A 27,593-nucleotide genomic window follows, 5' to 3' on the forward strand; every position below is an offset into this window, starting at 1 on the left:
CGCCCAATAGGCAAATGGCAGACCGCGCATGCGCCAGTCAGCACTTCCTGAACAGCAATACCGGCTCCCTACCTGTACCGAAGCTGTGCACAAGCTGGGAGAATATAGAGCCTGTTACAAATGCGTTATTTACTTCAGTTATGCACGTATATGACGATTGCAGTACAGTACATGCATCGATAAGTGGGAAAAAGGTAGTGCTTCACTTTAAGTACATTTTCGCTTTACATACATGCTCCGGTCCTATTGCGTACGTTAATGCGGGGTATGCCTGTACATGGATGGTGATATACAAATAAACATATACATACATACAATGCAGCTACCAAATTTCTGTAAGGCCTGACAGGTTTACATAAGGCAGCTATATGCTTGAGTATGGGCTACGCTACAAATGTAATCCGTGGAATTCAGTGGTCCAAGTGACTTTACAAAAAAGATCTACCCTTATTTAACATTGTGGCAGAGCATTTTGAATTTGTATTTTAGAGAGATTTAAGCAATATTTATGATCTATAAAGGAAAAGGGGTGAGCCTTTCTTATATAAATCCCGATTTACATCAAAGTTAACTGGAATTGTAAATTTGTAAATAAAAATGTAAGGGTACACTCTGGAACTCCATAGAACATATACCATCACAGTTCGACCACTGGTGATATTTTAAAAGAAAACATAATTTTGGTGATTTTAATAGTCTTTTTCTGTTGTCTACAGTTTTTATTGATCTATCTTTGCTTCTATACACAGAAGTAAATAAGGACTGATCTGGGGAAACAGGTTACAGTATAAGTGGTATATTGGAAAACTTACGGGGACAGTAGGAGTACATGTAATGAAATTAGGTTTATAGTGCATAGTCAAGTCTGATTAGAGAGAGGGTAATCATTTTGTTTTTTAATCTATTGAAATGCTTAATGGAAAAGGGGAGTTTTAAGATTTAATTTGTAGATATACAGCAATATACACACTGCTATATTAAAACAGCAATCCATGCTTCTTGATTCTCTTACATATGTATATATTTTTTTACCTTATTTGAAACAAGAGCACTTAGCACTACTACTATGGCACTACGGGGACCCCATGGTTTCAGAGATATTTAACTTTAAGTTCTCCATGAAGAATTCTTCTCTGGTAGAAATAATATGGCGACTGGAGTCAGTCTCACTATGGCGGGAAATAGAAATCTGTGCCATTAAACATTGCAGCTTCTGTTTGGGTGACCCTATAGCTATCTTTGTCCTAGACTCACTAAACGCCATAAAATCAGAACAAATAACGTGACCTTTACCTAAATCAGGAACGGATGTTATTTTCCCCGAGTTGTACAGCATACAGACAAAACAAATGATATCCAAAAATAACGTCCGTGTTAGAATTAGCATAACGTAAACATCATGTTATTTCAGGTTAATGCCATGTTATCTCCAAATAACGTGACGTTATTTAAGTATTGTTGCTCCCAGATGGACAATTAAATAGGGCTTTTGGAGGAGAGTTGAGAAGAGGGAAATAATGCAGACATAACTCTACGTTATTTAAGTTATTTAAGTCATATCTAAATGCTTCCCTCCCTGCTTGCGCCACCCCTCCCTTACCTTCTCTTTGGCTCCCGGCTTCAAATGATGCCGTGGGGTGACGTGACCCCCCTGAATAATCTTGCGCCTCCCAGTTTTCGCACCACAGCCCTAGTTCATATTAAGAAAAAACAAAAATTCATAAATTTTTTGGGTATTGCTGCCTTAAAACAAATTGTTACAACTGTTATTACTGATTTTTTTTTATTCGTGATTCTAATCCACTGTAGACATTTCTTGTTCCTGGAATATTAACCAAATTCTTTGTTTCTCTTTATTTTTGCAGAACTTCAGCGAGACGGAAGCATAGAGACTTTAAGTAATAGCTCAGGATCCACAAGCGGCAGCATTCCACGCAATTTTGATGGCTACAGAACACCTCTCCCTACTAACGAAAGCCAACCTCTCAGCCTTTTCCCCACAGGATTCCTTTAAAAAACAATTGCAACAAAAAGTAAAAAAAAAGAAGACATGTCTAAAGGCAATTGATATTAATCATAAATTGATATTAAAACTGTAATTTTCGTCTTTCCTCCTCTTTTGACCTGTGAGTCCATTTATGATTTGCAGAGTGTCATAAGGAAAATTAGGTCGTCCTGCAAAATTAAGCAATGCACATATGAGAATTGGATGCATGATATTCTACTTCATCTTTTCTGTGCCTTGATGCATAGACTTTATGACAAGGCTCTTTAACCAGTTCTCTGAAGGGTCCAGATCAGGAAACATTTAGGAGCAGAAGGGCCACATGCTTATTATAATGTCATTTTACATACATCTAAAAACTTGAAAATAAAAATATTTAAAAAAATGTCAACCATGTATAACATCTGTACCATATATATTTACATTATGTTAACCTACAAGTGAGTTTTAGTGTTAAAAATTGCACTTTGCTCCTGCTAATTTCATTCTATTTGCTTGGGCAGCTTAGAGTCCAAGAGTCACATCAAGGCCCTTTGCAGGTCGCCAGTTGAAGAGCCCAGCCATGTTTGGAAAATAATACATATAGACAATCATAATTTTGAATTTCCACCTGTATTTATATTCTGTAATGATATGACCATACACTGGCTATCCTGGCAAAAATATTTGTTGGGAGAAATAACAGAACTGGGAATGTGCACGCGCAATCTTGTTGTACTGAAAATTCTAACAAATATTTGATTATTTTATATGTAGTTTGGTGTGCAGAACTGTGCTGAAGTTTCTTCATTGGAATAATACATAGTAAAGAGTGTAACAATTGTTTTAAAACTGGTTTTATATTTAATTCATTTTAACAAACAGTGACCATGCAATGATGCAAACTATACAGTATTGCAATTTATGGCACAATTGTCTTGCTTTTATTGAATAGGAAAATCTGAAATTAGGAAGCACTTTTTGCTATGTATCTTTGCTTCCTCAATTTTCATTCCATCTAAAGATAACGTTATTTCATAAATAGATGTACAGTGTATTGCACTAATTGGGTCTATTTGCATTCCTGCCTTTACTTCACAAATAAACCCCATTGCACTATACGAAGGTGACAGAGGAAAGGGTTTACTGCCAGAAAATGTTGAATAATTATTAAGAAATATTAACAAGTTTGTTTTTAAAATAAATTAAGATAGCTAGATTTAACCTCAAAAATAGTTAGCAGCTAAACACACCCAAATATCAATAACAAAATTAAACAGTAAATCATAATCCATATATCCCCCAAACATCAACCTGTAGCAGGAGAAAATAAAAGCTTTTGCTTTGCTCTAAAGAAGCTTTCAAGATTGTTAGGCTGAAACATTCTTGTTAACATTGTGATTTGAGAACACTTACATACTACCTACCGTTCATCCATCCAGGTTACCACCCTGAGCTATAACTGTGGAAGCACAATATTGAGGACATAAAAGTGAAAAACAAAACATGTGGTAACTTAAATCTGTTGTTGGTGATGTTGGAGGTGTATTACAGGTGAAAACACTGACCAGTCACATTTGGTCACTGATCACAGGGGTCTCTTTGCAAGTGATGATAAACCAAAGAGGCCGTAACGCATTCAGGTAAATGGGCGGTAAAGTGTGTTAGGTCTTAGCACTGCTTAGTAAGAATAAGTGACCCCTGATGCAGAAGTAGAAGTTAATAAAACTTTGTCATTACTTAATTCCCTCATCAGCTGCTCTTCTCCCAAAGCATCAAGATATTCTCAGCAGAAAATATCATTTTCGATGTCTACAAAATGTAGAAAACTATTCGGAAAGTTTGCATCATGATAGTGTGTAGTTGTGTTTTTATGTTTTGTTACGTTTTCCTTCAGTTAAAGGTGCAATCCCTCCAAAAGTGAGTTCAGAAACAGAAAATCAAAAACTCACAGATATCCAGCACTGTTTTTTTTTTAACTTCTCCTTTAAAAAAAAACACTTTTAAACACATTTAAACACAACAAAAACAATTATTTCACATAGCAGTTGGAAGCCATTGTTTACAAGTCTAACAAAGGTACCAAAAAATTATGTTAGCAGATATATTGGGAATACTGCAGCATAAGGAAGAAAGAAAACAATCACAGTAAATCACATTGAAACCATTTTTAAATGTAGGCATTAACAATTAAATTAGGGATATTAAACTAAGTATCGCTTATTAAACAAAGTATCACTGATTGATACTACTAAGGAGTAGTTGCTCTGTTTTGGTATACAGCAGTAAAGTAGTGGTGCACTTCAACGTATTAAATATGACAATACAGTATGTGCAGTTAGCCCCTTTAAGTAAATTGCTGTATTCGGAGCACCATACCTTGCACAGCTTTGCAAATACAAAAGCATCCTTAACAAATTCAACAAACGCAACAGGTCATGTACAGTTTTGTTCAGTGGCTCTTATTTAATACAGCAATTTAAAAAGTTACAAACGTAGGACTCAGTTATAAAGAAGAATATTCTGCGCCCGTATATCAGCTGAATAGTTGGTGAAAAATCATAGAGGAGAGCTTACTTGTTATAGCATTGTATTCTATTCCATGAAGTCATTAAAAAAATAATTAACTTTTTGTGATCATTAGTGCAGTTTTCCAATCGTGATGGTAAATCATAAAGCATAGTCAGATCAGCCTATTGAGCTAAAAACGTGCCCCATCAAACTTGTATGCTTTTTAGAATATGGAGCAAGCTAAGGTTTCCAGAGCAGAGTACAGAACAGAAGTTTAATAAGCCACAATACTATTTCACTTTTTTACCTCACATACAACAGCATGAAAAATATAAGCAAGGATTATCATATACAACGCAATCAATAGTAAAATTAATTATTTTGTAATCTGCAATGGACCTCTTTTCTTGAAGTATGGCGCCAACATATCCTGTAGTGCAGTACACTGTGGGAGGGAGAATAATACCATTGTATGGCAAGAGTATGTCAAGACAAACTGAGACAATAGGAAGGAGGTCTTTGCCCCAAAAATGTTACAATCTGGGAGGTTGAGATTACAATCTAGAAATTGAGATAAATGCTAGCAGGTTATTTCTTCTCTATGGAAGACTATTTTTTTAACTGTTTCATAATTAATTATTTTGGGTCACAAGTTTTAATTTAGTCAATTTCATGACATTGATAAATGGCGAACGAAACCCCTCCCCAGTTCTCTATCACAGGGGTAATTCTTTGTAGCATGAAGTGGCTATTCAGGTCCTTCTCAGTTGAAAATCCCCATTGATCTTGGAATATATAGAATTAGGCCCAAAGTCTCCTTTAGCGCAGTTTGTTTTCTTGACAAACAAGCCCAGCAATAAAGATAGTGAGGGGTGCAGGAGAAGAAAAGCGTCAGGTGTTGTTGTGGCAGTAAATTGCAATATATACTTTTAATTTAAAAAACAAATTTAATTTTTTATAACAAATCAGTCCGCTGGAAGTGATACAATGGATGGTAATGAAGGATATCTCTTAGAAACAATGATGTTGACCACTTTTAAGAGTGAATGCACCTTTAACCATTATAATGCACATCTCTAACAAACCATAAATATGCATGGACTAAGAAATTACACTTCTATTTTAAATTGCTTTGTACGACAGATGTATGATGTCAGAGAAGTTTTGTGTGCAACCTAGAATCTCAGACAGATGAATAAAAATAAATACCATCCCACTGTGTTTTCGTCTTCCCTTTTTCATGCCTTTTTCTATGTGATCTGTTAGTAAGCTACAAGAATGTATTCCCTACCTGTGCATTGATGCCTGAGTCCACTTTAATTATCGCAAATACACAATCATATTGTCATGTCACTGTATTCTAGTTAAGAATTTTAAGCACAGTTCAAGACAAGGTCACTACTCACTTCAGAAAGTACAAATCCAACTGGCGATTAACGCACACAGAAGGGATTGTGTTGTCATCCTGGCTCTTCTTTTCTTTCAGTCTATGCAAAGAGCAGCCATAGGGGAGAGTTCTTTTAATGGGAGGCAAATGCTGCTTTTATGCTCACTGTGGCCTCAAATGGCCTACAGTATCTGCTGTATCCTGATGATCATAGAACAAGCTAGAGCACAATGCTGAGCGATGTTACTGAGAATGTATTTGGCACTAGCAGGCATTAAATCACTTCTTAGAAGTGCTGCAACACAGAAATGTGCAAATTCCCTGTTCTTAGAAGACTCCCAAATATTAAAAAAAGTTGCAAATTAGACCAGTGCTTTTTTTTATCAGTTCAGCTTAGCACCAAACAATACAATTAAACAGCATAATTACTCTTTGGGGATCCTATTTAATGCGTGCTGTGTTAAACTAAAGGGGAAATGCATATAATGCACGTTATTCGCAAATTGTGTTCATGGCAGAGTGCTTAGGTGTACACTGCAACTGTACATTTTTTTTTACCATGGGAGTCTACTCGGTATATGACACTGCATAATAACTCAGTGAGTTCTTCAATTCTGGAGATACAAAGATATGCTACAGTCTATATATACAGCTGTAACTCTTAAAATATTTTTTGTCATTACAAGACACCTACTGTAGGATGAAAAAAGGGACACATAAGCTTCATCTAACACTGTTTTTTTTATTACTTTGATTGCAATTAAGGAGAACTAGCAGTTGTAATGAGAGGAATTGCTTGACATAGTTTAATTGCTTCGTTTGGTTTCTTTTTTGTGTCATCTGAATAGTCTGTGTAATAAGCATGAGTCAAATACATTAAATGCAGGTAATAAATAACTTCTAAAGGACTGTGTAGTACTATTTTATTTTATTATGTACCACTGACAGTGTATGCAGCTCTATAGATAATAGAATTTGCAAAGCTCCTGCTTCAAAGAGCATACAATCTTATATTCGGTGCTATAAGAAAAAGCATTTCAAATGATTCGTAAGGAGTGTCCTTTATCAACAGTCCACACCTTTCTGTGGTTACCTTGATACATGTCTTCAGCGAGTGGTGTAAAATGTAGAACTAATCCTAAACTAATAGAACAGGTGGATCATGTATCAAGGGACAGGGGATCATGTTTAGTTAGTTAATTTGGGGTATTTATGCACACAAAGGACAGTAGTCTAGAATAATATACATTTGCTACGTAAATTGCCACACAGTTTGTTTTTCTTCTATCAACCTTTGCCAAGCAATTTACGTTCTTAGGTGCAATTACATCCACCAGCTATTGAAAATGAACTTACTATGCCGGATAATACTATTTTGTACCTTGAAAGACTGTTGGCTCCACCCAAAACTCCTCTATCGTAAAAAACTATCTGTAAGTAGTGCACGATACTAAATGGTGTACAGACCCTTCACTAAGACATGACTGCATCAGCACTTTTTATATTGTAAATATCAAATAATCTTTCTTGAGTGATTGGCACATTTTTTTTTACATGCAATCACATGTTTTTCGATACTTCACAACACACAACTGCTGTTTTCATATATTTATTTATAAAATGTTTTACCAGGAAGTAATACATTGAAAGTTACCTCTCGTTTTCAAGTATGTCCTGGGCATATAGTTAAGATGACCAATAATACATGGTTACAATACATAGTTACATAAGTGAATAGGGTATACATTATATACAAGACATTGCATGCACAGTTAGAGATAATATATTTTATAGGCGTATGTAACAGTTACAGACCAGATTAAAATGTGAGACAGCTTTAGTTTTGAAAGAACCTAGACTGGTGGTGGTTGTGAGAGTCTCCAGTAGATTGTTCCACTTTTGGGGTGCACGGTACGAGAAGGAGGAGCGGCCGGATACTTTGCTGAACCTTGGGACCATGAACAGTCTTTTGGAGTCAGATCTCAGATAAGTGCTGCATGTGGTAGGGGTGAGGAGCTTGTTCAGGTAGACGGGTAGCTTGCCCAGAAAGTATTTGAAGGCAAGCAGGAAACATGAACTTTGTGCCTAGACTCAAGTGATGACTGTAGAGGGAGAAAGGGGGTGGCCCGGGATTAAAGGGGTTACACCCCATTTGGCCATCCCCTGACCTCACCAGGGAGACAAGGGGTTAACTGGGCTGAGGTCCAGAAATGTGATTTAACCCTTGTTATGCCATGTAAATGTGTATTCCCCAGTTCCCATGTTTATTGTAACATCTGGTTTAATCAGTGTCTGTATCACACACACACTAGGATCCATCCGGGAGCACAAGGGTTAATATTTGTTTAGTGATTATAGCCCTTTGTGTAATTTTCCCGCCTTTTCAGGCACCATTTTGCAGGCTCCCATAGGCCGCCATTGAGACCACATGTGTTTCAATGGCGAATCTTGCTGTTGGGTCCTGTTTCCTGAGAAGACCAGCAGATGGCATCCGAGAGGAGGAGCGGCAGTTTCCCATTGTAAGTCAATGGGCCCATTGACTTCAATGGAGAATCCTCGAAAGAGCTTTCCAGGAACGAGTTGGCTGCCGTCCAAACCGCTTAACCGCAAAGCGGATACATTTTCAATAGGAGAGCTTTGATCACTTAACAAGTCAAGTTCAACGACAAGGGGTGTGGGAATAAAAAGTTCTAGAGCACCTAGAAATAAAATTCTTTCTGCCCCTAGTTCCTAGACCTCCCCCCACTCGACCACAACCGTATCCCCGTATCCTGGACCCCCGATAAGGGTCGAACCGAGAAGAGCGGGTCGCGCCATAGGTTCCAATGGCAGCGGCAGAAATGGCTCAGGAAAACGGCTAAGTGTCAAAAGCTGAAATTTGGTAATCCATAGCTCCGGTTCCGGAGGGTCCAGAGGATCAGGGTTTGGGGTATCTGTAGTCACTACTCCGGCATCGCTGCAGAACCATCCTTGACCCTCTTGGACCAACTCGACGGAGTATGGACCCCCTTGAAAGTTCGGGACTTTTCCCATAGACTCCAATGGCGGCCAAACCCCATTGACCGGCTATGGTGGAAAACCCCCATTGACTTCAACGGCGGCGTCGCCCCGTTGAAAGTCTATGGCGGCGGATTCCCATAGCCGCCAACGGCGGCGGTTTGCCATTGAAAGTCTATGGCGGCGGAGCCCGTTGTTTTCAATGGGGATTTAGTGAAAAACCGTGATTTAATTTACAGCGGAGATTTTTGTATTAAAATGAGAAACGGTTTTATGTGTTTTTGTGTATCTCCGGTTCCAAAGGTCGTAGTAAGTCGCAAATTGGACCCTAGGGTGTCCCAGTTCCGCATTGAGAACTGGGAAGTTTGGACCTGCTGGACCCAACGGAACCGGATATTTTAATATGTTTATGTTTTATCTTTCATACTGTGTTCCAGGGTATGGGTAAAACCCAGAGGAAATTCCTTTGCATACCAGGGTAGCATATGGCCAGAAAGGCGACCCAATGTCTAGGACTTAAGTATGGTTCAAAGGATTTTGTCACCTCCACTGTTTGCATGAGGGCGGAGATTACTCAAACCAGAGCAGTCTTCAAGTGTTCCATTTCACACCTCACAACAAAGCATATCCTGCCAGGAATCCAATCTGGTAGACTAGCTGGCATTCCTGATGCAGAGGAGGGGTTACAGAAATGAGACCCCAGAGCTCTACTGCGCATGTACCAGCTAGCAGGGGGGCATGTATCAAATTGTGTTTCCACGTTAATGAATGGCTAGAGTTAATTGAAGACCAATCACCTGTACTTAATGTTAAGGATAGGGCACAAAAGGTTTATAAACTGTTGTCCACCCTTTATCCTTTGTCTTCTGATATCATCTGAATGTTACCTGATTGCGAGAGAATTGCTATGCTTCATACTTCTCATCCCCCATCCCCAAAGTAAGTGTACTTCTTGTCTGTTACTGTATTATTTCGTGTGTTCACCTATCCAAAGGAATAAATATACTTTATTATATCTAAGCCTCGTTCAGTTCAACCCAGTGATTTGTGTAACCTTAATACCTGTGACAGGCTATCGTCACAGGCTATTAAGTTAACTGGTGGCAGCGGCGGGATTGAACTGGACCTGGATTACAGTATTCTGCGGGGTACTGTGATCTAGTGGGGTAATTGTGAGTTCCTGGGACTAAAGATATTGAACACACGGTAGTGCAACCAGTAACGCAAGTTGTCACACCACCTCACGTCCCAGAACCATGAGTGAAGCGGAGAGCATCTACTACCTGAGGACTAGAACTCAGCTAAGAGACAAGTGCCGTGACTATGGACTGGAATATGAGGACCAGGAGGTCGAAGACATGGTTGTCGCAATCACGGCATACGAAGCCGAACGGGCAGAGTCTCAGGATACGGCTCAGCTTGCCCTTGTACAGCCGCTCGGAGATCAGGGACTAAACCCAGTGCCGCAGTGGCAGAATCCCGGGGAGGGGACAAGTGCACCTCCCGGTACAAGTGCGACAGGAGAGGCACTGATGGCTGCGGCCACCAGTCCGTTTACCCCCGAAATGTTGGCACTGATTACCAAGTGGGGAGACCGAGGGACAGCGGAGGAGCGGCTAAAGTTTCTCTCTATGGCAGTGAACAGACCCGCTTATTGCCCCCCGGTCCAACCCCGCAAAGATGAACTCCAACTGGACAAGCACAGTCTCACCAAGTACGTGGAAGGCACTGATCGGATCGACATGTTTTTAAGGAACTTTGAAACACAGTGCCGGCGGTACAAGGTGCTTCCCGAGCATAGGGTTGCACGCCTGGACCCGCTACTCTCCGGCTTGGCTAAACAGACATTGATGGCGCTTACAGAGGAGTATGCTGATGACTATGACCACCTGAAAGAACTTTTGCTATTTCAGCACGGTTTTACCCCTGAAGCTTACCGGGGTAAATTCCAGCTGGAGGAGAGGCAGCCTCAGGAGACCTACGTCACCTATGTGACCCGCATGGCTTTGTACGGGCTACACTGGGTGGAGGGCTCTGAGGCCAGGACTTACTAACGCCTGCTGGACCTCATCTTTCAGGAGCAGCTCATGCAGCAGTGCCCGCCGGCGGTGAGAGCTTGGTTGTATGACAAAAAACCCAAGACCTACACAGAGGCGGCGAGGATGGCAGATGACTATGTGGTCAGCCGGTCCCAGATGACCGCCAAGGTACCAGCCAAAGCAGCGGCCGTGCCGGTGCCGGCCAAGAAGCCTGTTACTACCCCCCAGTGGACCCAAAAGCCGCCCGCGGGTTCACAGAAGGCGGGAGAGCTCCAGCATGAGCGCCGGTGCTACAATTGTAATAGCACTGGTCACCTCAGACCACATTGCCCGGAACCCCTGCATTCCAATGGACCCCATCGGGGGCAACGCACCCCAGCTGCGAAGCCGGTAGCCCACGTGCGGGTGGCTTCCACCAAAGAACCAGGACCGGTCATGGAAACAACTCCCAGCGAGACGTCCCATGTCACCCCTATCCCGGTTTCATCGGTGCCTACAGCCAGGAGCGGAGGACATCTCAGTGCAGACCTGCAGCAGATGGACGGCCGGAGCAAACATCTCACCCCGGTCACAGTCGGTGACCGGCAAGCAGTCGGCTTGCTGGATTCAGGAGCTGCAGTGACCCTGGTCCGACCTGATATGGTCCGGCCAGAGGAATTGCTCCCAGGCCCTGGGATGCAGATAACTGTGACCGACGGAGAGCCACGTTTCCTGCAGGTGGCCCGCATCTTTTTGGATTGGGGGGTGGGCAAGGGTGTGCGGGAGGTGGGGGTTTTACCCGGTTTGGATGCTGAAATTCTTTTGGGCAATGACCTGGGACCGATGACCTGCGCCTACGACCATGTGCCCCAGCCTGCTGCAGTGGCGGCGGTTACCCGGAGCCAGACCACGGCAATGCCGGCGGCGGCCGCTCCAGTCCCCCAGCCTTTGGGACCAACGTTAGCGGAGGGCGCAGAGGAGCCCGGGGAGGTAAGCCAGGATCAGTTGCAACCACAGTCTGACTTACTGTTCCCTCTCACTCTGTCCCCTGCCCCTGACAATGACATGACTGGGGGGTGGCCAGACTTAGGAGTCCAGTTTAGGGAGGCAGTGAAGGCAGACCCTACCCTGGCCGGCGTGAGACTTCGGGCGTCCGAATCTCAGGCAGGGGAGGGCACTGAGCGCTGCCTATGGCATAAGGGACTCCTATACAGAGAAGAAGGGAACCCGGGGATAGAGGAGGGATTGACCATTAAGCGACAGCTAGTAGTGCCACAGGGGTACCGACAGCAACTGTTACGGGTAGCTCACTCTATTCCGTTAGCGGGACATCAAGGGGTCACCAGGATGTGAGCCCAGTTATTACAGCGTTACTACTGGCCGGGGGCATCCCGAGATGCGAGCAATTTCTGCCGCTCTTGTGATGCCTGCCAGCGAGTAGGTAAGGCGGGCGACCATGTGAATGCACCCCTGAGACCCCTACCGATAATAGGGGAACCCTTCCAGAAGGTAGCGATGGACCTGATAGGACCCCTCATGATTCCTAGCAGGTCAGGGAAGTGCTACATCCTCACGGTGGTGGATTTTGCCACCCGGTACCCTGAGGCGGTAGCACTTGGCACCATAAGTGCCAAGACAGTGGCAGCAGCTTTGCTGAACATTTTCTCTAGGGTAGGTTTCCCTAGTGAGATCCTAACCGATCAGGGGTCGCAGTTCATGAGTGAACTGTTACATTGTCTCTGGGATGCATGCGGTGTACAGCACCGGCGCACTACCCCTTACCATCCCCAGACAAACGGATTATGTGAGAGGTTTAATGGTACCCTGAAGCAGATGCTACGGACCTTTATAGAGGCGGAGGGGAAAGTCTGGGAGATTCACCTGCAGCACTTGCTGTTTGCATACCGAGAGGTACCGCAAGAATCTACAGGCTTCTCCCCCTTCGAGCTACTATATGGCCGCAGGGTACGTGGACCTCTGGACCTATTCCATGAGGGATGGGAAGGGGAGACTACTGCTACTGATGCTTCAGTGATCCAGTATGTAGTAGATCTCAGAGACCGGTTAGAGATGCTCATGGGGTGGCCAGGACCACCTCAGGGCTGCTCAGACCAAGCAAAAGCGATGGTATGACCAGCATGCCCGTAGCAGAGAATTCATCCCAGGACAGCAGGTGCTTGTTCTCAAACCCACTCGGGAGAACAAGCTGATGGCTGCCTGGTCGGGACCGTACTCGGTTATCCGAAAGGTGAATGAGGGCAACTATGTTGTACAGGTAGCGCCTGAGAGGCACAAGACATACCACATCAACATGTTGAAAGAATACAGAGCACCGAGTATGGGAGCAGTGCTGGCCATTTGTAGCCCACTGCTGGAGGATCCGGCGAGCAATGCTCTGCCTGATCTCCTAGGGGAGGCTAGGCAGGGAAACACTGTAGAGCAGGTAGAGATAGGGGCACAGTTGAGTGCTAGGCAGAAGGGAGAAGCCAGGGACATGCTAGCTCAACTGAGCGCCCTCTTCACTGACATGCCAGGGACCACACATCTCACAAAACACCCAGTACACACAGGGGACCTGCAGCCTCTGCATAAGCACGCTTATAGAGTGTCAGCAGAGGTCAAGACAAGTATGGAGAGAGAGATAGAGGAGATGCTGACCCTAGGGGTAATTACTCCGTCCCAGAGCCCTTGGGCAAGTCCAGTAGTCCTAGTTCCTAAGAAGGACAAGACCACTCGGTTTTGTGTGGACTACCGGTTGCTCAACGCTGGGACAGTTTCAGATGCTTACCCCATGTCCCGTATGGATGAGTTAATAGATGAACTCGCGGGGGCAAAGTATCTGACCACCATGGATTTGAGCAAAGGCTATTGGCAAATCCCACTGACCCTGGAGGCTAGGGAGAAGTCAGCATTCATCACTCCAAGTGGCCTCTATGAGTTTTTGGTGATGCCATTTGGGATGAAGAATGCCCCGGCTACCTTTCAACGCCTGGTCAATAGGTTACTGGAAGGGATGCAGAGCTACGCCAGGGCTTACTTTGATGACATTGCTGTCTTTAGTAGCTCCTGGGAATCCCACATAGGACATGTAACTGTGGTGCTGGATAGGATCAGGGAGGCTGGGCTTACCTTAAAACCCACTAAGTGTATGGTAGGGATGGCAGAAGTCCTGTACTTAGGGCACAGGGTGGGTGGAGGGCATCTCAAACCAGAGCCAGCCAAGGTAGAAGCCATAGTTGAGTGGCCTGTTCCAAAAACCAAGAAACAGGTCATGGCATTTTTGGGCACCGCAGGGTACTATAGGAAATTTGTCCCAAAGTACAGCGCCGTGGCCAAACCCCTGACTGATCTGACTAAGAAGCAACTGCCTGTACTTATTACCTGGACTCCTGCCTGTGAAACTGCTTTCCAAGCCCTGAAAACTGCGCTTGCTGAAGCCCCCATACTGGCTGCCCCAGACTATACCAAGCATTTTCTTATTCAGACTGATGCCTCAGACTTTGGTGTTGGGGCTGTGTTGAGCCAGGTGGGGGACGACGGCAAAGAGCACCCTGTGGTGTATCTCAGTCGCAAACTGCTCCCCAGGGAAGTGGCATAGGCCACCATTGAGAAGGAGTTCTTGGCCATTGTGTGGGCACTCAAAAAGCTCCAGCCCTATGTATATGGGAGTGCTTGCACGGTCATCACAGACCACAATCCCCTGAGTTGGCTACAGAGGGTATCAGGGGAGAATGCCAAGTTGCTGAGATGGAGCTTGGCTTTGCAAGACTTTGAATTTACCATTCAACACAAAAAGGGCAGTGAAAACAGCAATGCTGATGGACTTTCACGCCAGGACTATCCCTCTGAGACTGAAATCATTAATGGTGCCAGCAGTGCCCCACTCCCCGTTAGGGCCAGTGGGCCATAGGTCACCCATTAAGAAGGGGAGGTGTAGAGGGAGAAAGGGGGTGGCCCGGGATTAAAGGGGTTACACCCCATTTGGCCATCCCCTGACCTCACCAGGTAGACAAGGGGTTAATTGGGCTGAGGTCCAGAAATGTGATTTAACCCTTGTTATGCCATGTAAATATGTATTCCCCAGTTCCCATGTTTATTGTAACATCTGGTTTAATCAGTGTCTGTATCACACACACACTAGGATCCATCCGGGAGCACAAGGGTTAATAGTTGTTTAGTGATTATAGCCCTTTGTGTAATTTTCCTGCCTTTTCAGGCACCATTTTGCAGGCTCCCATAGGCCGCCATTGAGACCACATGTGTTTCAATGGCGAATCTTGCTGTTGGGTCCTGTTTCCTGAGAAGACCAGCAGATGGCGTCCGAGAGGAGGAGCGGCGGTTTCCCATTGTAAGTCAATGGGCCCATTGACTTCAATGGAGAATCCTCACAAGAGCTTTCCAGGAACGAGTTGGCTGCCGCCCAAACCGCTTAACCGCAAAACGGATACATTTTCAATAGGAGAGCTTTGATCACTTAACAAGTCAAGTTCAACGACAAGTGGCGTGGGAATAAACAGTTCTAGAGCACCTAGAAATAAAATTCTTTCTGCCCCTAGTTCCTAGACCTCCCCCCACTCGACCCCAACCGGGTCCCCGTATCCTGGACCCCCGATAAGGGTCGAACCGAGAAGAGCGGGTCGTGCCATAGGTTCCAATGGCGGTGGCAGAAACGGCTCAGGAAAACGGCTAAGTGTCAAAAGCTGAAATTTGGTAATCCATAGCTCCGGTTCCGGAGGGTCCAGAGGATCAGGGTTTGGGGTATCTGTAGTCACTGCTCCGGCATCGCTGCAGAACCATCCTTGACCCTCTTGGACCAACCCGACGGAGTATGGACCCCCTTGAAAGTTCGGGACTTTTCCCATAGACTCCAATGGCGGCCAAACCCCATTGACCGGCTATGGCGGAAAACCCCCATTGACTTCAACGGCGGCGTCGCCCCGTTAAAAGTCTATGGCGGCAGATTCTCATAGCCGCCAACGGCGGCGGTTTGCCATTGAAAGTCTATGGCGGCGGAGCCCGTTGTTTTCAATGGGGATTTAGTGAAAAACCGTGATTTAATTTACAGCGGAGATTTTTGTATTAAAATGAGAAACGGTTTTAAGTGTATTTGTGTATCTCCGGTTCCGAAGGTCATAGCAAGTCGCAAATTGGACCCTAGGGTGTCCCAGTTCCGGCATTGAGAACTGGGAAGTTTGGACCTGCTGGACCCAATGGAACCGGATATTTTAATATGTTTATGTTTTATCTTTCATACTGTGTTCCAGAGTATGGGTAAAACCCAGAGGAAATTCCTTTGCATACCAGGGTAGCATATGGCCAGAAAGGCGACCCAATGTCTAGGACTTAAGTATGGTTCAAAGGATTTTGTCACCTCCACTGTTTGCATGAGGGCGGAGATTACTCAAACCAGAGAAGTCTTCAAGTGTTCCATTTCACACCTCACAACAAAGCATATCCTGCCAAGAATCCAATCTGGGAGACTAGCTGGCATTCCTGATGCAGAGGAGGGGTTACAGAAATGAGACCCCAGAGCTCTACTGCGCATGTACCAGCTAGCAGGGGGGCATGTATCAAATTGTGTTCCCACGTTAATGAATAGCTAGAGTTAATTGAAGACCAATCACCTGTACTTAATGTTAAGGATAGGGCACAAAAGGTTTATAAACTGTTGTCCACCCTTTATCCTTTGTCTTCAGATATCATCTGAATGTTACCTGATTGCGAGAGAATTGCTATGCTTCATACTTCTCATCCCCATCCCCAAAGTAAGTGTACTTCTTGTCTGTTACTGTATTATTTTGTGTGTTCACCTATCCAAAGGAATAAATATACTTTATTATATCTAAGCCTCGTTCAGTTCAACCCAGTGATTTGTGTAACCTTAATACCTGTGACAGGCTATCGTCACAATGACCAATCTAGTTCTTTGAGCATTTCATAGTGATGTGTGTTGTAGTTGCATTGGAGAACAAAACGGCATATTGAATTGTAGAGGGTATCAAGTTTGCTAAGGTGGGTTTGGGATGCCCGGCCATATACTATGTCTCCATAGTTGATAATTGCCATTAGCATCTGTTGTGTGATACACTTTCTGACAAGCAGAGTTAGGGAGGAGTTGTTCCTGTCAAGTACACCTAGTTTGGCATAGGTTTTGGATTTCAGTGCATCCCAAATGTTAAATAGGAGTGTAACAGGGGACTTATCCCTGTTCACAAATGTGCCTCTAATCCAGCAGTGTGGTAGTTAACTGCTGGTAGCAAATTAACTAACACCACCTGCCTGATTAGAGGTGGTAGAAAAAGCCTGCCTTTGAGACAGGAAGTGACTCCTTAGCTCTGACTGAGAGCTGACCTTTGGAGACAGAGCAGTGTTCTTGAGACTCCCAGGAGAGACTGACCAAGAGAACACACATCTCTGGTTCCAGGAGAGCAGAGAAGCTTACTCTACAGCAAGAAACAGATAAGACTTTCATAATTAAGACACTGCTTATATCTGCTTATTTCATGCTATATGTTTTGGGGGCTGCGAGACATGCTTGACTTATGGAGTTGTAAATTAATTGCATGGTATTTTCACTAGAGATACTCCCAAGTGAATAGAAGCTTTGTTCCCCCCTCTGTGTTTGGATGATTTCCTGATGAAAAGGAAAAGGCACAATAAAGCCTATTATAATTTCGCCTTATAAAGTCTCCAATTGTGTACCTCTGTGAACGTCCGTCTACATATGGTGTCCGAGGTGGGACAAGAGGTGTCTTTGAAGTTACAAAGGACCGGAGATTTTTATGTGAAATTTTTTTTGTTATGCTTTTTGCCTACAAACAGTCTGAGAAAAAAAAACTCATGCAGCAGAGATCAGAGTTAAAGGGATACACACCACTGAAACCACACTGCACTGAAACTTACAAAACCACAGGTGGACTCTTTGCCCCAATCCCTAGAGGAGAGAGATTGCTGAAGTATCGAAACCTTATTTTGCCTATCACAAAGTGTAATATGGTCATTGAAATAGGGGTTTTGCCTTCCAGCCATAGTCAGGGTTCAGAAGTGAGTCAGCCCTTAAAAAGGGATAGGTGTTTGTTGTTTTCAAAAGTTTCGCTGAAGCAGTGAATACAGATGGTGACCCACGAGTGGTACTGATTTTGCAAATAAAGGTTGCCACACCGCATAGGGCTACCAGCTGTGAATGGAGTATATGCAGAAAAGTGTGAAAATTGATACAAGACTGTGCTGAAGCAGGGGAATTTTTAGCAAACAAATGCTGAGTGTTGAGTCACCCTGCCGGGAATGAAAGAAATAGTCCACTGCAAAGAATGTTTTTTTTTCTGCAAGTAAAAAAGTCTGCCTATATATATCTTGGGAGCAAAACAGACACCCAAAGTGTGAAGTGTGAATGCCATAATACCCAAAGATGAGACTGAAAATTACTGAACTCAGGCAGAAAACCAAATTCTGTTGCTGAAGCAGAGAGATTACACATAGCAAGTGTAAATGGTGTAAAGCAAATAGACTTTTTTTCCCTAGCAACTGCACATCTTGTATACCTGATAAGAGAAAATGCATGCACAGTACTGCTGATATTGAAAAAAAAAAAAAAAAGAATTACCAAAGAAAGAAAAAGTCTACAGAGATGCCTGTGAGAGCTATGACCTCTACAAGCAAAATATGCCCATCTGTAGGACTACCACAATTGGGGGTTCTAGCAAATACAGTGGCAACAGCTGCAATAGCGCCTCCTGAGGTCAGGAAGAAAATTACACCTGTTAGCCTAAAAATGGAGGACAAGATGCAGCGTTCCTGTAATGAACCCTACCCCACGGAAGAGTGGCCCTTCCATTCCAATAAAGAGGAAGACATCTCTTATGGGGAACCCGAACCGAGTCACACCCACAAAACACCCCAAGAATGGTGGGGGTGCCTGAACTCGGCACGAACAGAAAAGACCGCTCACTTTGATGACGAATATGATCAACAGGAGACAGAGTGGGAGCAGCAGATCACCCAATATTTCTGTCAGCTAAAGCAACTGCAAGAAAAGCCTGGCGTATATAATGAAGCTGCTAAAATTTCAAATGAAGATGGAGACCCCAATATCCTTGAAGGGACGGTGTCATCCAAATCAAAAAGGCGGAAAAAGAAAAAGAAAAGCAGTTCTTCACTTACCGTGGAAGGAACAGACACGTCCGTAGATCCTGTGGAGGAAAAGGGGGACCGAGTTGCCCTGCAGCCTAGAGAAAATGGAGAATTTGTCCCGCGGGTAACCGAATATCCAGAGGGCCCAAGGCAGAAGTCGTGTACCCCAAAGAAGTGTCTGTCCAGTGCCAACAGTGAGGAACCCTCGGCCAACCATCCCAGGGAAGTGGAGTCGGAGCCAGTGAGTGACGATCCCTTGACCAGCCCTGAAGATGCACTGCAAGCTGCCAGGCATGACTGTGATCTGCTCTGTGAAGAATTGGAAAGGGAGAGAGAAAATAATGCTGAGCTACAGAAGACTGTGCTCGCAATTTACTCAGCGGCCAAGACCGAATTGGAGGATCTCAAGACTGAGCTAGATACTGCAAATGCTACTATTTCCGCCATGGATGAAAAGCAGAGCCAATCTGATAAAATGGTGGCTACGCTAAAGCGGAAGTATGAGGAGGCACTGAAGCAGATGACAGTCTTCCAGCAAGAGGTTCACACTCTTCGTATAGAGCTGAATGCCTCACAACAGGAGGTCAACAGTGTCCGGATAGAAGTGGATGTATCTCAGAAAGAGGTTCAGACACTCCGCAGAGCACTTGATGCCTCACATCATGAGACCAACTGCTGCCGCACAGACCTGGAAGTTTCCAGAAAGGAACTACACAGTCTCACTGAGGAGCTGGACATTGCTAAAGAAACTATTGGTAATCTTGATACAGATCTCAAAGTCTCTCAGAAGGAGCTTCAGACCCTCAACCTAGAGAAGGAAGTCTCATACCAGGAGACTGTCATTCTCAAAGCAGATGTGCGTAAATGGAAGGAGGACTGCAAAGAAGCCCTGAAGAATACAGAGACTGAAAAAAGAGAAAATTCAAGATTAAAAAGAGAAAACTTAAAAATGAAAGAAGAAAATTTTCAGTTGACAGAAGAAGTCAAGGAAAAGTTTGAAGCAGAGCACCGACTGCAGAACCAACTGCAAGGTCTGCGTACACACCTCCAGCATGCTGAGAAGAAGCAGCAAACGCTACAGGAAGAAAAACTGCAGGCTGCTAAAGAGGTACAAGCGCTGCAGGAACGTCTGAATACCCAGTACGTCCACACAGAGCAGTATGAGGACCTAAAGGCCACGCTGCAAGTCTTCAGAGCATCATTGGAAGCGGAGCTTCGATACCAGGTGACTCTGTATGTGAGGGAGTGTGAGAAGGCTCAGAAACTGGAGCAAGAGCTGGAGAGACAGAGAGACTGTTCCATTCCCTTGAGTCAGTACACCAAGGAGAAAACAGACGCAGCGGCAACCTTGATGACAAAAATTACAGAGCTCTAGAATATGAAGGAGACTCTGATACAGACTCAGAGAAAGCAAAGTGCGCAGATAGATTCCCTGAGAAGAGACTTGCAAGATGCACTCAAACAGGTTGAGACTCTGCAGGCCAGTAACTTACAGATTCCTCCAATACGGAAAAAGGTATTGGCTCTGCCCAAGCACCAGTATCCCACAGTAACTAATGCCCGTGAGGACAAGGGTACAGTGAGAGTTGGGGACTCCACGCAACTTCAAAACAAAATTACGAAGTTTGAGCCACCTAAGAAAGCACTAGCCAAACCTACAGCTGCCCAACAGGCAACAAACAGAGGTAGGAGTGCAGAATCAAAGCCAGAAGAATCCTTAGCTGAGGAAGCTGAAAAAAATAGGACGTTCTCTGGAAAAGGAGGTGGAGGTGCAACTCAGTTCCAAAGAAGCTGAACTGGCGACTCCGTGGTGTGGAGAAACTACAGAAAGACCGCTTCAAGAGCAGAAAACTCTAAGGGCTAGTCCTAACTGCTCTACATCTGTTGCCATACACTTTTCCACAAAAAGAGGAGTGCCCGATGCAACAGAAATCTCATGACCGCGCACACGGTAAAAAGACTTTATGTGGAAAAAGTCCTCCTTGAGCGACTGAGGAGTGCTGATCTCAAGCACCTTCGAGAGGAGACAAAAATAAACTGGAGAAAGGGCTCCAATCCCAGCGGGACAGAGGGTTCTCTTCTTTCATCCACTCTCATTCAAGTCACAGAAAGATCTCGAATGAGAGTGGAAGGATGGGCTTTGGCCGTAGTAAGCCCGAGCTTCCCACAAACAGGGGAGGTATGTAACAGGGGACTTATCCCTGTTCACAAATGTGCCTCTAATCCAGCAGTGTGGTGGTTAACTGCTGGTAGCAAATTAACTAACACCCCCTGCCTGATTAGAGGTGGTAGAAAAAGCCTGCCTTTGAGACAGGAAGTGTCTCCTTAGCTCTGACTGAGAGCTGACCTTTGGAGACAGAGCAGTGTTCTTGAGACTCCCAGGAGAGACTGACCAAGAGAACACACATCTCTGGAGCTGACCGGTCTTGAGCTCTGCCCAGCATAGCTGATTGTAAGACACCAAATAAGACTTCTAAACCTGGATGCTGATATTTTCTGTGCACGCACGGGTGCGGTTCCAGGAGAGCAGAGAAGCTTACTCTACAGCAAGAAACAGATAAGACTTTCATAATTAAGAGACTGCTTATATCTGCTTATTTCATGCTATATGTTTTGGGGGCTGCGAGACATGCTTGACTTATGGAGTTGTGAATTAATTGCATGGTATTTTCACTAGAGATACTCCCAAGTGAATAGAAGCTTTGTTCCCCTCTCTGTGTTTGGATGATTTCCTGATGAAAAGGAAAAGGCACAATAAAGCCTATTATAATTTCACCTTATAAAGTCTCCAATTGTGTACCTTTGTGAACGTCCGTCTACAGGGAGTCAAACCATATGCCCAAGTATTTAAAGCTAGTAACAGGAGTTAGGGTGGTATTACCGTTGGTTCTGATCTGGAGCTCAGTCATTGGAAGCTTTAAAAATGTAGCCTTCGGCCCAAATACAGTTGTTACCGTCTTGTCAGTGTTTAACATGTAGGAATGAAACCAATTTAAAGCATGCTTTCTTAATCCAGAGCACTGGAGTTTGTTTAGCAAGATAACATGATCAACAGTATCAAAAGCCTTTGCAAAATCTAGGAATATTGCATCAGTGAGTTGTCCCAGTTCCATTCCACACTGAATTTCATTGCAAACTTTTAGCAGGGTAGTTACCATGGAGTGTTTGGGGCGAAAGCCAGACTGGAATTGGCTAGGGAAATTTGCCTTAGTATAGTAATCACTTATTTGGGAGTGAACACATTTTCCCATGACTTTGGATACTATTGGGAGTAGAGAGATTGGCCTGTAGTTTGACACAGTGTGTTTGTCCCCACTTTTGAAGATTGGGACAACTCTGACAGTTTTCCAGGTCTTAGGGATATGGCCTGCAGACAGAATAGAGTTGACTATGGAAGCAATTGGTTTGGCAATGACTGGGGCATCAAGTCTTAGGAACTTAGATTGCAGTAAGTCAGGTCCACATTGGCATATTAGTTTTAATTTGAAGAGCGCTTATGTAATCTCCTCTTCGGATACTGGGACAAATTGAAAATTGTGAGCAGTGTTGGGAGAGGGTGGGGATATAGGGTACTCTCAGAATGAGGTTCATGTTTGTGGTTTGGGTTGTGTTTCACTAATAAGTTAATAGCACACCCCACAAAGTAATTATTGAATTAATTTGCAATGTAAGTGGGATTTGTCACCTGGGTGATATTACTTGGTTTGTTGATGGCTAGAAAAGCTGGAATATGTTGTTGATAACCTTCCAGAAGTTAGCTGGGTTTGATGTATTCTGGTGAAGATTGTCAGAGTAATATTGTGCTTTTGCATGTCTTGTTTGCCTTGTGCACATATTCCGCAGGCATCTGTAGTGATTAAGATCCTTGGTAGTGCCAGTTACTTTGTAGCTTTTTCACAAGGTATCCCTGAAATGGTAGAGTGCTATAAGGGCAGTTGTAACCCACGGAAGGTGGGCCCCCGTACTCTTATTCTGCGTAGTGGAGCATGGGAATCACAGAGTTTTAAGAACTCGGATTGGAAAAAGTCGAGCACAGAATCAGGGTCAGGAATGAAGTCGATTTTGTCCCAAGGGCAGTTGGTAAGGTCAGCCAGAAACTATTGTGGGTTAAAGTTTCTAAATGTTCTAGTGAGGAGAAATGTAGGGCTTGATTAGGGTGGTTTGATTTTCCTTACACAGTACACTATTGCATGGGCACCTATTCACTGGCACTGAGGTGGGGCTGCTGATCCCCGGGGTCTACCGGGCGATCAGTACACTGGGTCCTGCTTGGCTCACCCATAGCAGGGACCCTATTTCTCCCTAACGCCTCTCACTTCCACTCCCAGAGGGGAGCTGCCAGCTGCGGAGCTGTCTCTCCTTGCACTATAGAGCCTTCCCTAAACCTCCAAGGAACCACTAACTGGCCCCTGGCTGTCTCTGAACTAGCTGGAGCTCCAGGGGCTGGTACCCAGGCAAAATGCATACTATGGTCCGCAAGCAAATCGGCATTTGCCTGCACCACCTCCCGGTACCACTCACTGAGCTCCGGTAGTTCCCTGTCTGTCACACAGTCAGAAACAAGGTCACAATGGGAAACATTATACACATGGGGACACTGGTCGGGCATGGTCTGACTTACCGGCCTGGTCCCTTCGAGGTCATCCATGCGCTTGGGCTCCAAAAGCAAGGGAGCGAGGATCTGGGGGTTGGGCTCCCAAAGCTGGGGAGCAAAAACCACCTTGGTGGGAAGCAGTGCCGACTGCACTGCCACCTTGGCAACTGCCCGCTCTTGGCTCTCTGTGACTGGGGTCACAAGAGCATCCTCTCTGGGTAACTGCACCGACACCTCCATCCGTGGGTACCAATGCCCTGGGCAGACCTTTCAGGCTGCCTCAGAAGTACCATAGCACAGGGGACCCTCAGGCCAATTGCCTGCCAATTGCCTGGGATCCCGGGATGAAAAAACAAATCTTTGTGGACCGGTTGGTGCTCCTGCCCGATGGCTGTAGACTGCTGCCTGTCTGGAAGCTCCATAGCTGTGTTGCTGGCAGGAGCTGCAGGGACAGCTGACTGTGTCTTTTCCTGGAGAGGCTGCATGACTGCTGGCTGCTTGAGTTCAGGGGACAGCATCTCACCAATCGTCCTCTCTGTAGCTGGGGAACGTTGCCCCAGACTTGGGTTACTTGACCGAGGGAGCACAAGGAATTACAGCGGAGGTCACAACCTGCTTCTCTGCCTGTGGCCATGCTGGCACACAGCTGGTTGCCATTTTGGTGGCCATGAGGCATGGCACCCGCATGGCACCATCCTTCACGATCATGGTGGCTTGCAGGGAGGCACGATCCCCAGCATCAGCTTGGCTGATCTCTCCCTCAGCCCCATTGTATTTCAGCTGACACTCTGGTATTAGAGTGTCAGCTCTTGGTAGTGCCTGATTCACTGGCATGCCAGCAGGATTTGGGACCCGCTCCTTTTCCTGTGGCCATGCTGGCACACAGCTGGGGGGTACCATCCTCAGGCTGCTCTGAGGCTTTAAGGGAGGCAAGTTCCCTGGCGTTGATTTGGCGGACCTCTCCCTCTGCCACATTGGCTCTCAGCTGACACTCCGGTGTTAGAGTGTCAGCTCTTGGGGGTGCCTGATTCACCGGCACTCCTGCAGGCGTTAGGACCCACTTTTCTGGCTGTGTCTTGTGGGACACACAGCCTGCCACGCTCTGGGTGGACACAAAGCAGGGCACCCGGGTGGGGCCCTCCTCAGCCAGCATGGTGGTTTTTGTGGGGTACACTCTCCGGTGTTAGCACGGCTGATTTCTCCCACTGCCACTCTGGTGATCAGCTGACACTCTGATGGAAGAGTGTCAGCTCTTGGGAGTGCCTGCATCACCGACAGTCCAGCAGGTTTTGGGACCTGCTCCATTACCTGTGTCCCTGCAGGCACACAGCTGGTTGCCATCTTGGGGACCATGAGGCATGGCACCTGGGTGGCACCATCCTAGAGTGTCAGCTGTTGGGCGTGCCTGATTCACTGGCACTGTGGCGGAGTTTGGGACCCACTTCATTACCTGTGGCCCTGCGGACCACAGCTGGTCGCCATCTTGGGGACCACGAGGCATGGCCCCTGGTGACACCATCCTCAGCCAGCATGATGGCTTTCCGGGGGTTACACTCTCCAGCACCAGCTTGGCTGATTGCTCCCTTGGCCACTTTTGTGCTCAGCTGACTCTCTGGTACTAGAGTGTCAGCTCTTGGAACTACCCGGCTCACGGGCACTCCCGTTAAGACCCACTTCTCTGACTGTGCCTCAACCACCAGGGTGGATGCAACACTGGGCACTCTCTTGGGGATTACGAGGCATGGCAGAGGAAGGACACCATCCACAGCCAGTGCGATGGCTTCCTTGTGGGCAGCATCACTGGACTCAGTGAAGCTGCCCTCTCCAGCAACTCCCTTGGCGCTAAGCTGCTCCCTCCCCTGCTATGTAACTAGAGGGGGGGGAGCAACTACCAATGACACTCGCTCCACTGGCACACCTGCGGGGTTCTGGACCCGCTGCTCGAGCTGTGTCTTGGAGGGGACACACCACTCCACCCTTGGGGTGGATACAAGGCAGGGCACCCAGAGGGTACCCTCCTCAGCCTGCACAGAGGCTTTCAGGGAGGTAAGATCCCAGCATTGTTTGGCTGCTCTCTCCCTCTGCCACCCTGGTGCTCAGCTGACTCCCAAATTGGGGAAGTCAGCTCTTGGGGTTACCGGGTTGCCCATCTGCCGCCAGGGCGCTCAGTATCGCGGCCCAGGTTGCCCAAGCCCTCTCCCCCAGGGGAGGTTGGCAATGCGTCCCGCAACTGGGAAGAACTGCATCCTCTGCTCTACCGTCGAGTTTGGACGCATCCGGGAATAGAGTGTTTGTAGTTCGCATACTATGATAAGAATGGTTTTCAGGGGTAGCCACAGGAGAGTTGAGGTCCCCCTCCAAGACACTCTTGAGGGTTTCACTCTCTGGGTCCACGCTCCCGCAGGTAGTGGCCATGACCACTACCTCAGGAGTGCATTAAGCCCCGCGGGCTTCATGCCACTCCAATTCCCTTTCTAGGGATGCCCTAAGCTACCTATGCACTAGCAACCTATAGGTTTTACATTGGGCAGTCACGGCTGCCCGACTCCATGACCTGTACCATCCAGACCGAAGCCCCCAGGTAGTGCAGTCAGCCCTGCGGCCTTCATGCCACTCCAAGTCCTGGCACAGGACTCCCATGGGTCTGCCAACCACAGATGCACAATCTCAGGACACATACCTTCCTGTTGGGGACCACATCTTCACCTTTCAGGCACTAATAACCTAAGTGACACTGAACAGTGTGATTCCCTGCTTTGTAAAGTGTGTTTTACGACACTACTTGTTTTGAGAGCTTGCACTCCATAAGCTCACTTTGTCCTATAATTACATGCAGGAAGTTGTAGTGCAAAGCCTTATGATCCCACCTCTGCCACCAGAAAAAAGCCTGTCACGGTAGACCCGGTCTTTTAACACATTTATATTTAAGGAATCAGTCAAAGGCAAAACAAGGTAATGAAATAACTCAAGGTTTATTTGGATAAAACATTGGAAATACACAGAAATACAAAATACAGAGAATATACATACTTACTGGGGTCTGCGGGTTGAGGTCTAGCCCTTTCCTTGTTGCAGGGCTCCTGCTTAAGCAAAAATAAAAGTAATGATACACTGCTCTTCCTTATATAGGGCTTGCTGCATATCTAATACATTGTGGGGGCTGGCAGCAAATTAGAGCACGGATTGTGGTTGTGCAGTCAATGATAGGAGGGGGGAATTCAAAACTTGCCAATGGAAATCGTGCCTATAAGTTTGAAATCCAACAACCGTTTTCCTTGGCACTGCTGTGTCTAGGTGAAACAAAGGCATTCTACTCTAGATATCCTGTTCACATCCCTTCCCCCTCAACATGTGCAACAATCTGCATTTCTTTTGCTATGCTAATCTATCTCTGGCTAATCTACCAAACTGGTTTTTCCTCACAGGACAAACACAAAATGCATTTTAGTTTTAAAATACAGCAAAACTGAAATATGATCCCTAGAGTTTGCACTCTACAATTTGGACCTAAAATGTGTGGGGTTTTGAACTGTGCTTTTAAACCTGCTCTAAGACACCAGCTCTAATACCTTGCTGGCAGGCAATATAGGTTAACCCTGTTTGCCTCCAAAATATCCTCTTCATGTTCCAGAAGTCTACCCTGCAGCTATTTCTCATAAAGGGCCACCCATACAACCCACTTATAAGCTTGCATAGGCAACTACGGGACCATGAGTCCAAGGGAATACAGCATATAATGCATTAACTGGCCCACTGGGCTTACATAGTTAACCCCACACACACACGGTTCCAAGCTTATAACCCTATGGGGGACAGTATAAGGGGAACAGAATTACAAAGCAACATGGTAAGGTACAATATTAGACCCAAGAGCTGACACTCTCAGCCCTTGCCATATGGTTTCGGGGGCAGCCAGCCGGACTCCACATTTATTAATGAAGGCCGGACACACCCTACCATCACAGGCTCTGA

General features: G+C 45.6%; 2 protein-coding genes across 7 annotated transcripts in view; one reads left to right on the forward strand and one right to left on the reverse strand.

Annotated features, from left to right (window-relative positions):
* BCAS3 (BCAS3 microtubule associated cell migration factor) overlaps window positions 1-5,711 on the forward strand; it is a 1,601,451-nt gene extending 1,595,740 nt beyond the window's left edge. For all 3 annotated transcript variants that reach the window (XM_075589630.1, XM_075589629.1, XM_075589631.1), the window contains one exon: window positions 1,866-5,711. In XM_075589630.1, the coding sequence (XP_075445745.1) occupies window positions 1,866-1,902 (37 nt within the window). In that variant the 3' untranslated portion in view covers window positions 1,903-5,711. The remainder of the gene's footprint in view (window positions 1-1,865) is intronic.
* Window positions 1-27,593, reverse strand: part of LOC142489230 (uncharacterized) — a 138,033-nt gene that overhangs the window by 37,654 nt on the left and 72,786 nt on the right. For all 4 annotated transcript variants that reach the window (XM_075589637.1, XM_075589635.1, XM_075589636.1 and 1 more), the window contains one exon: window positions 1,601-1,690. In XM_075589637.1, coding sequence (XP_075445752.1) covers window positions 1,601-1,690 — 90 coding nt within the window. The remainder of the gene's footprint in view (window positions 1-1,600; window positions 1,691-27,593) is intronic.

Source organism: Ascaphus truei, chromosome 3 (genome assembly GCF_040206685.1).
Source record: "Ascaphus truei isolate aAscTru1 chromosome 3, aAscTru1.hap1, whole genome shotgun sequence".
Taxonomy (NCBI): domain Eukaryota; kingdom Metazoa; phylum Chordata; class Amphibia; order Anura; family Ascaphidae; genus Ascaphus; species Ascaphus truei.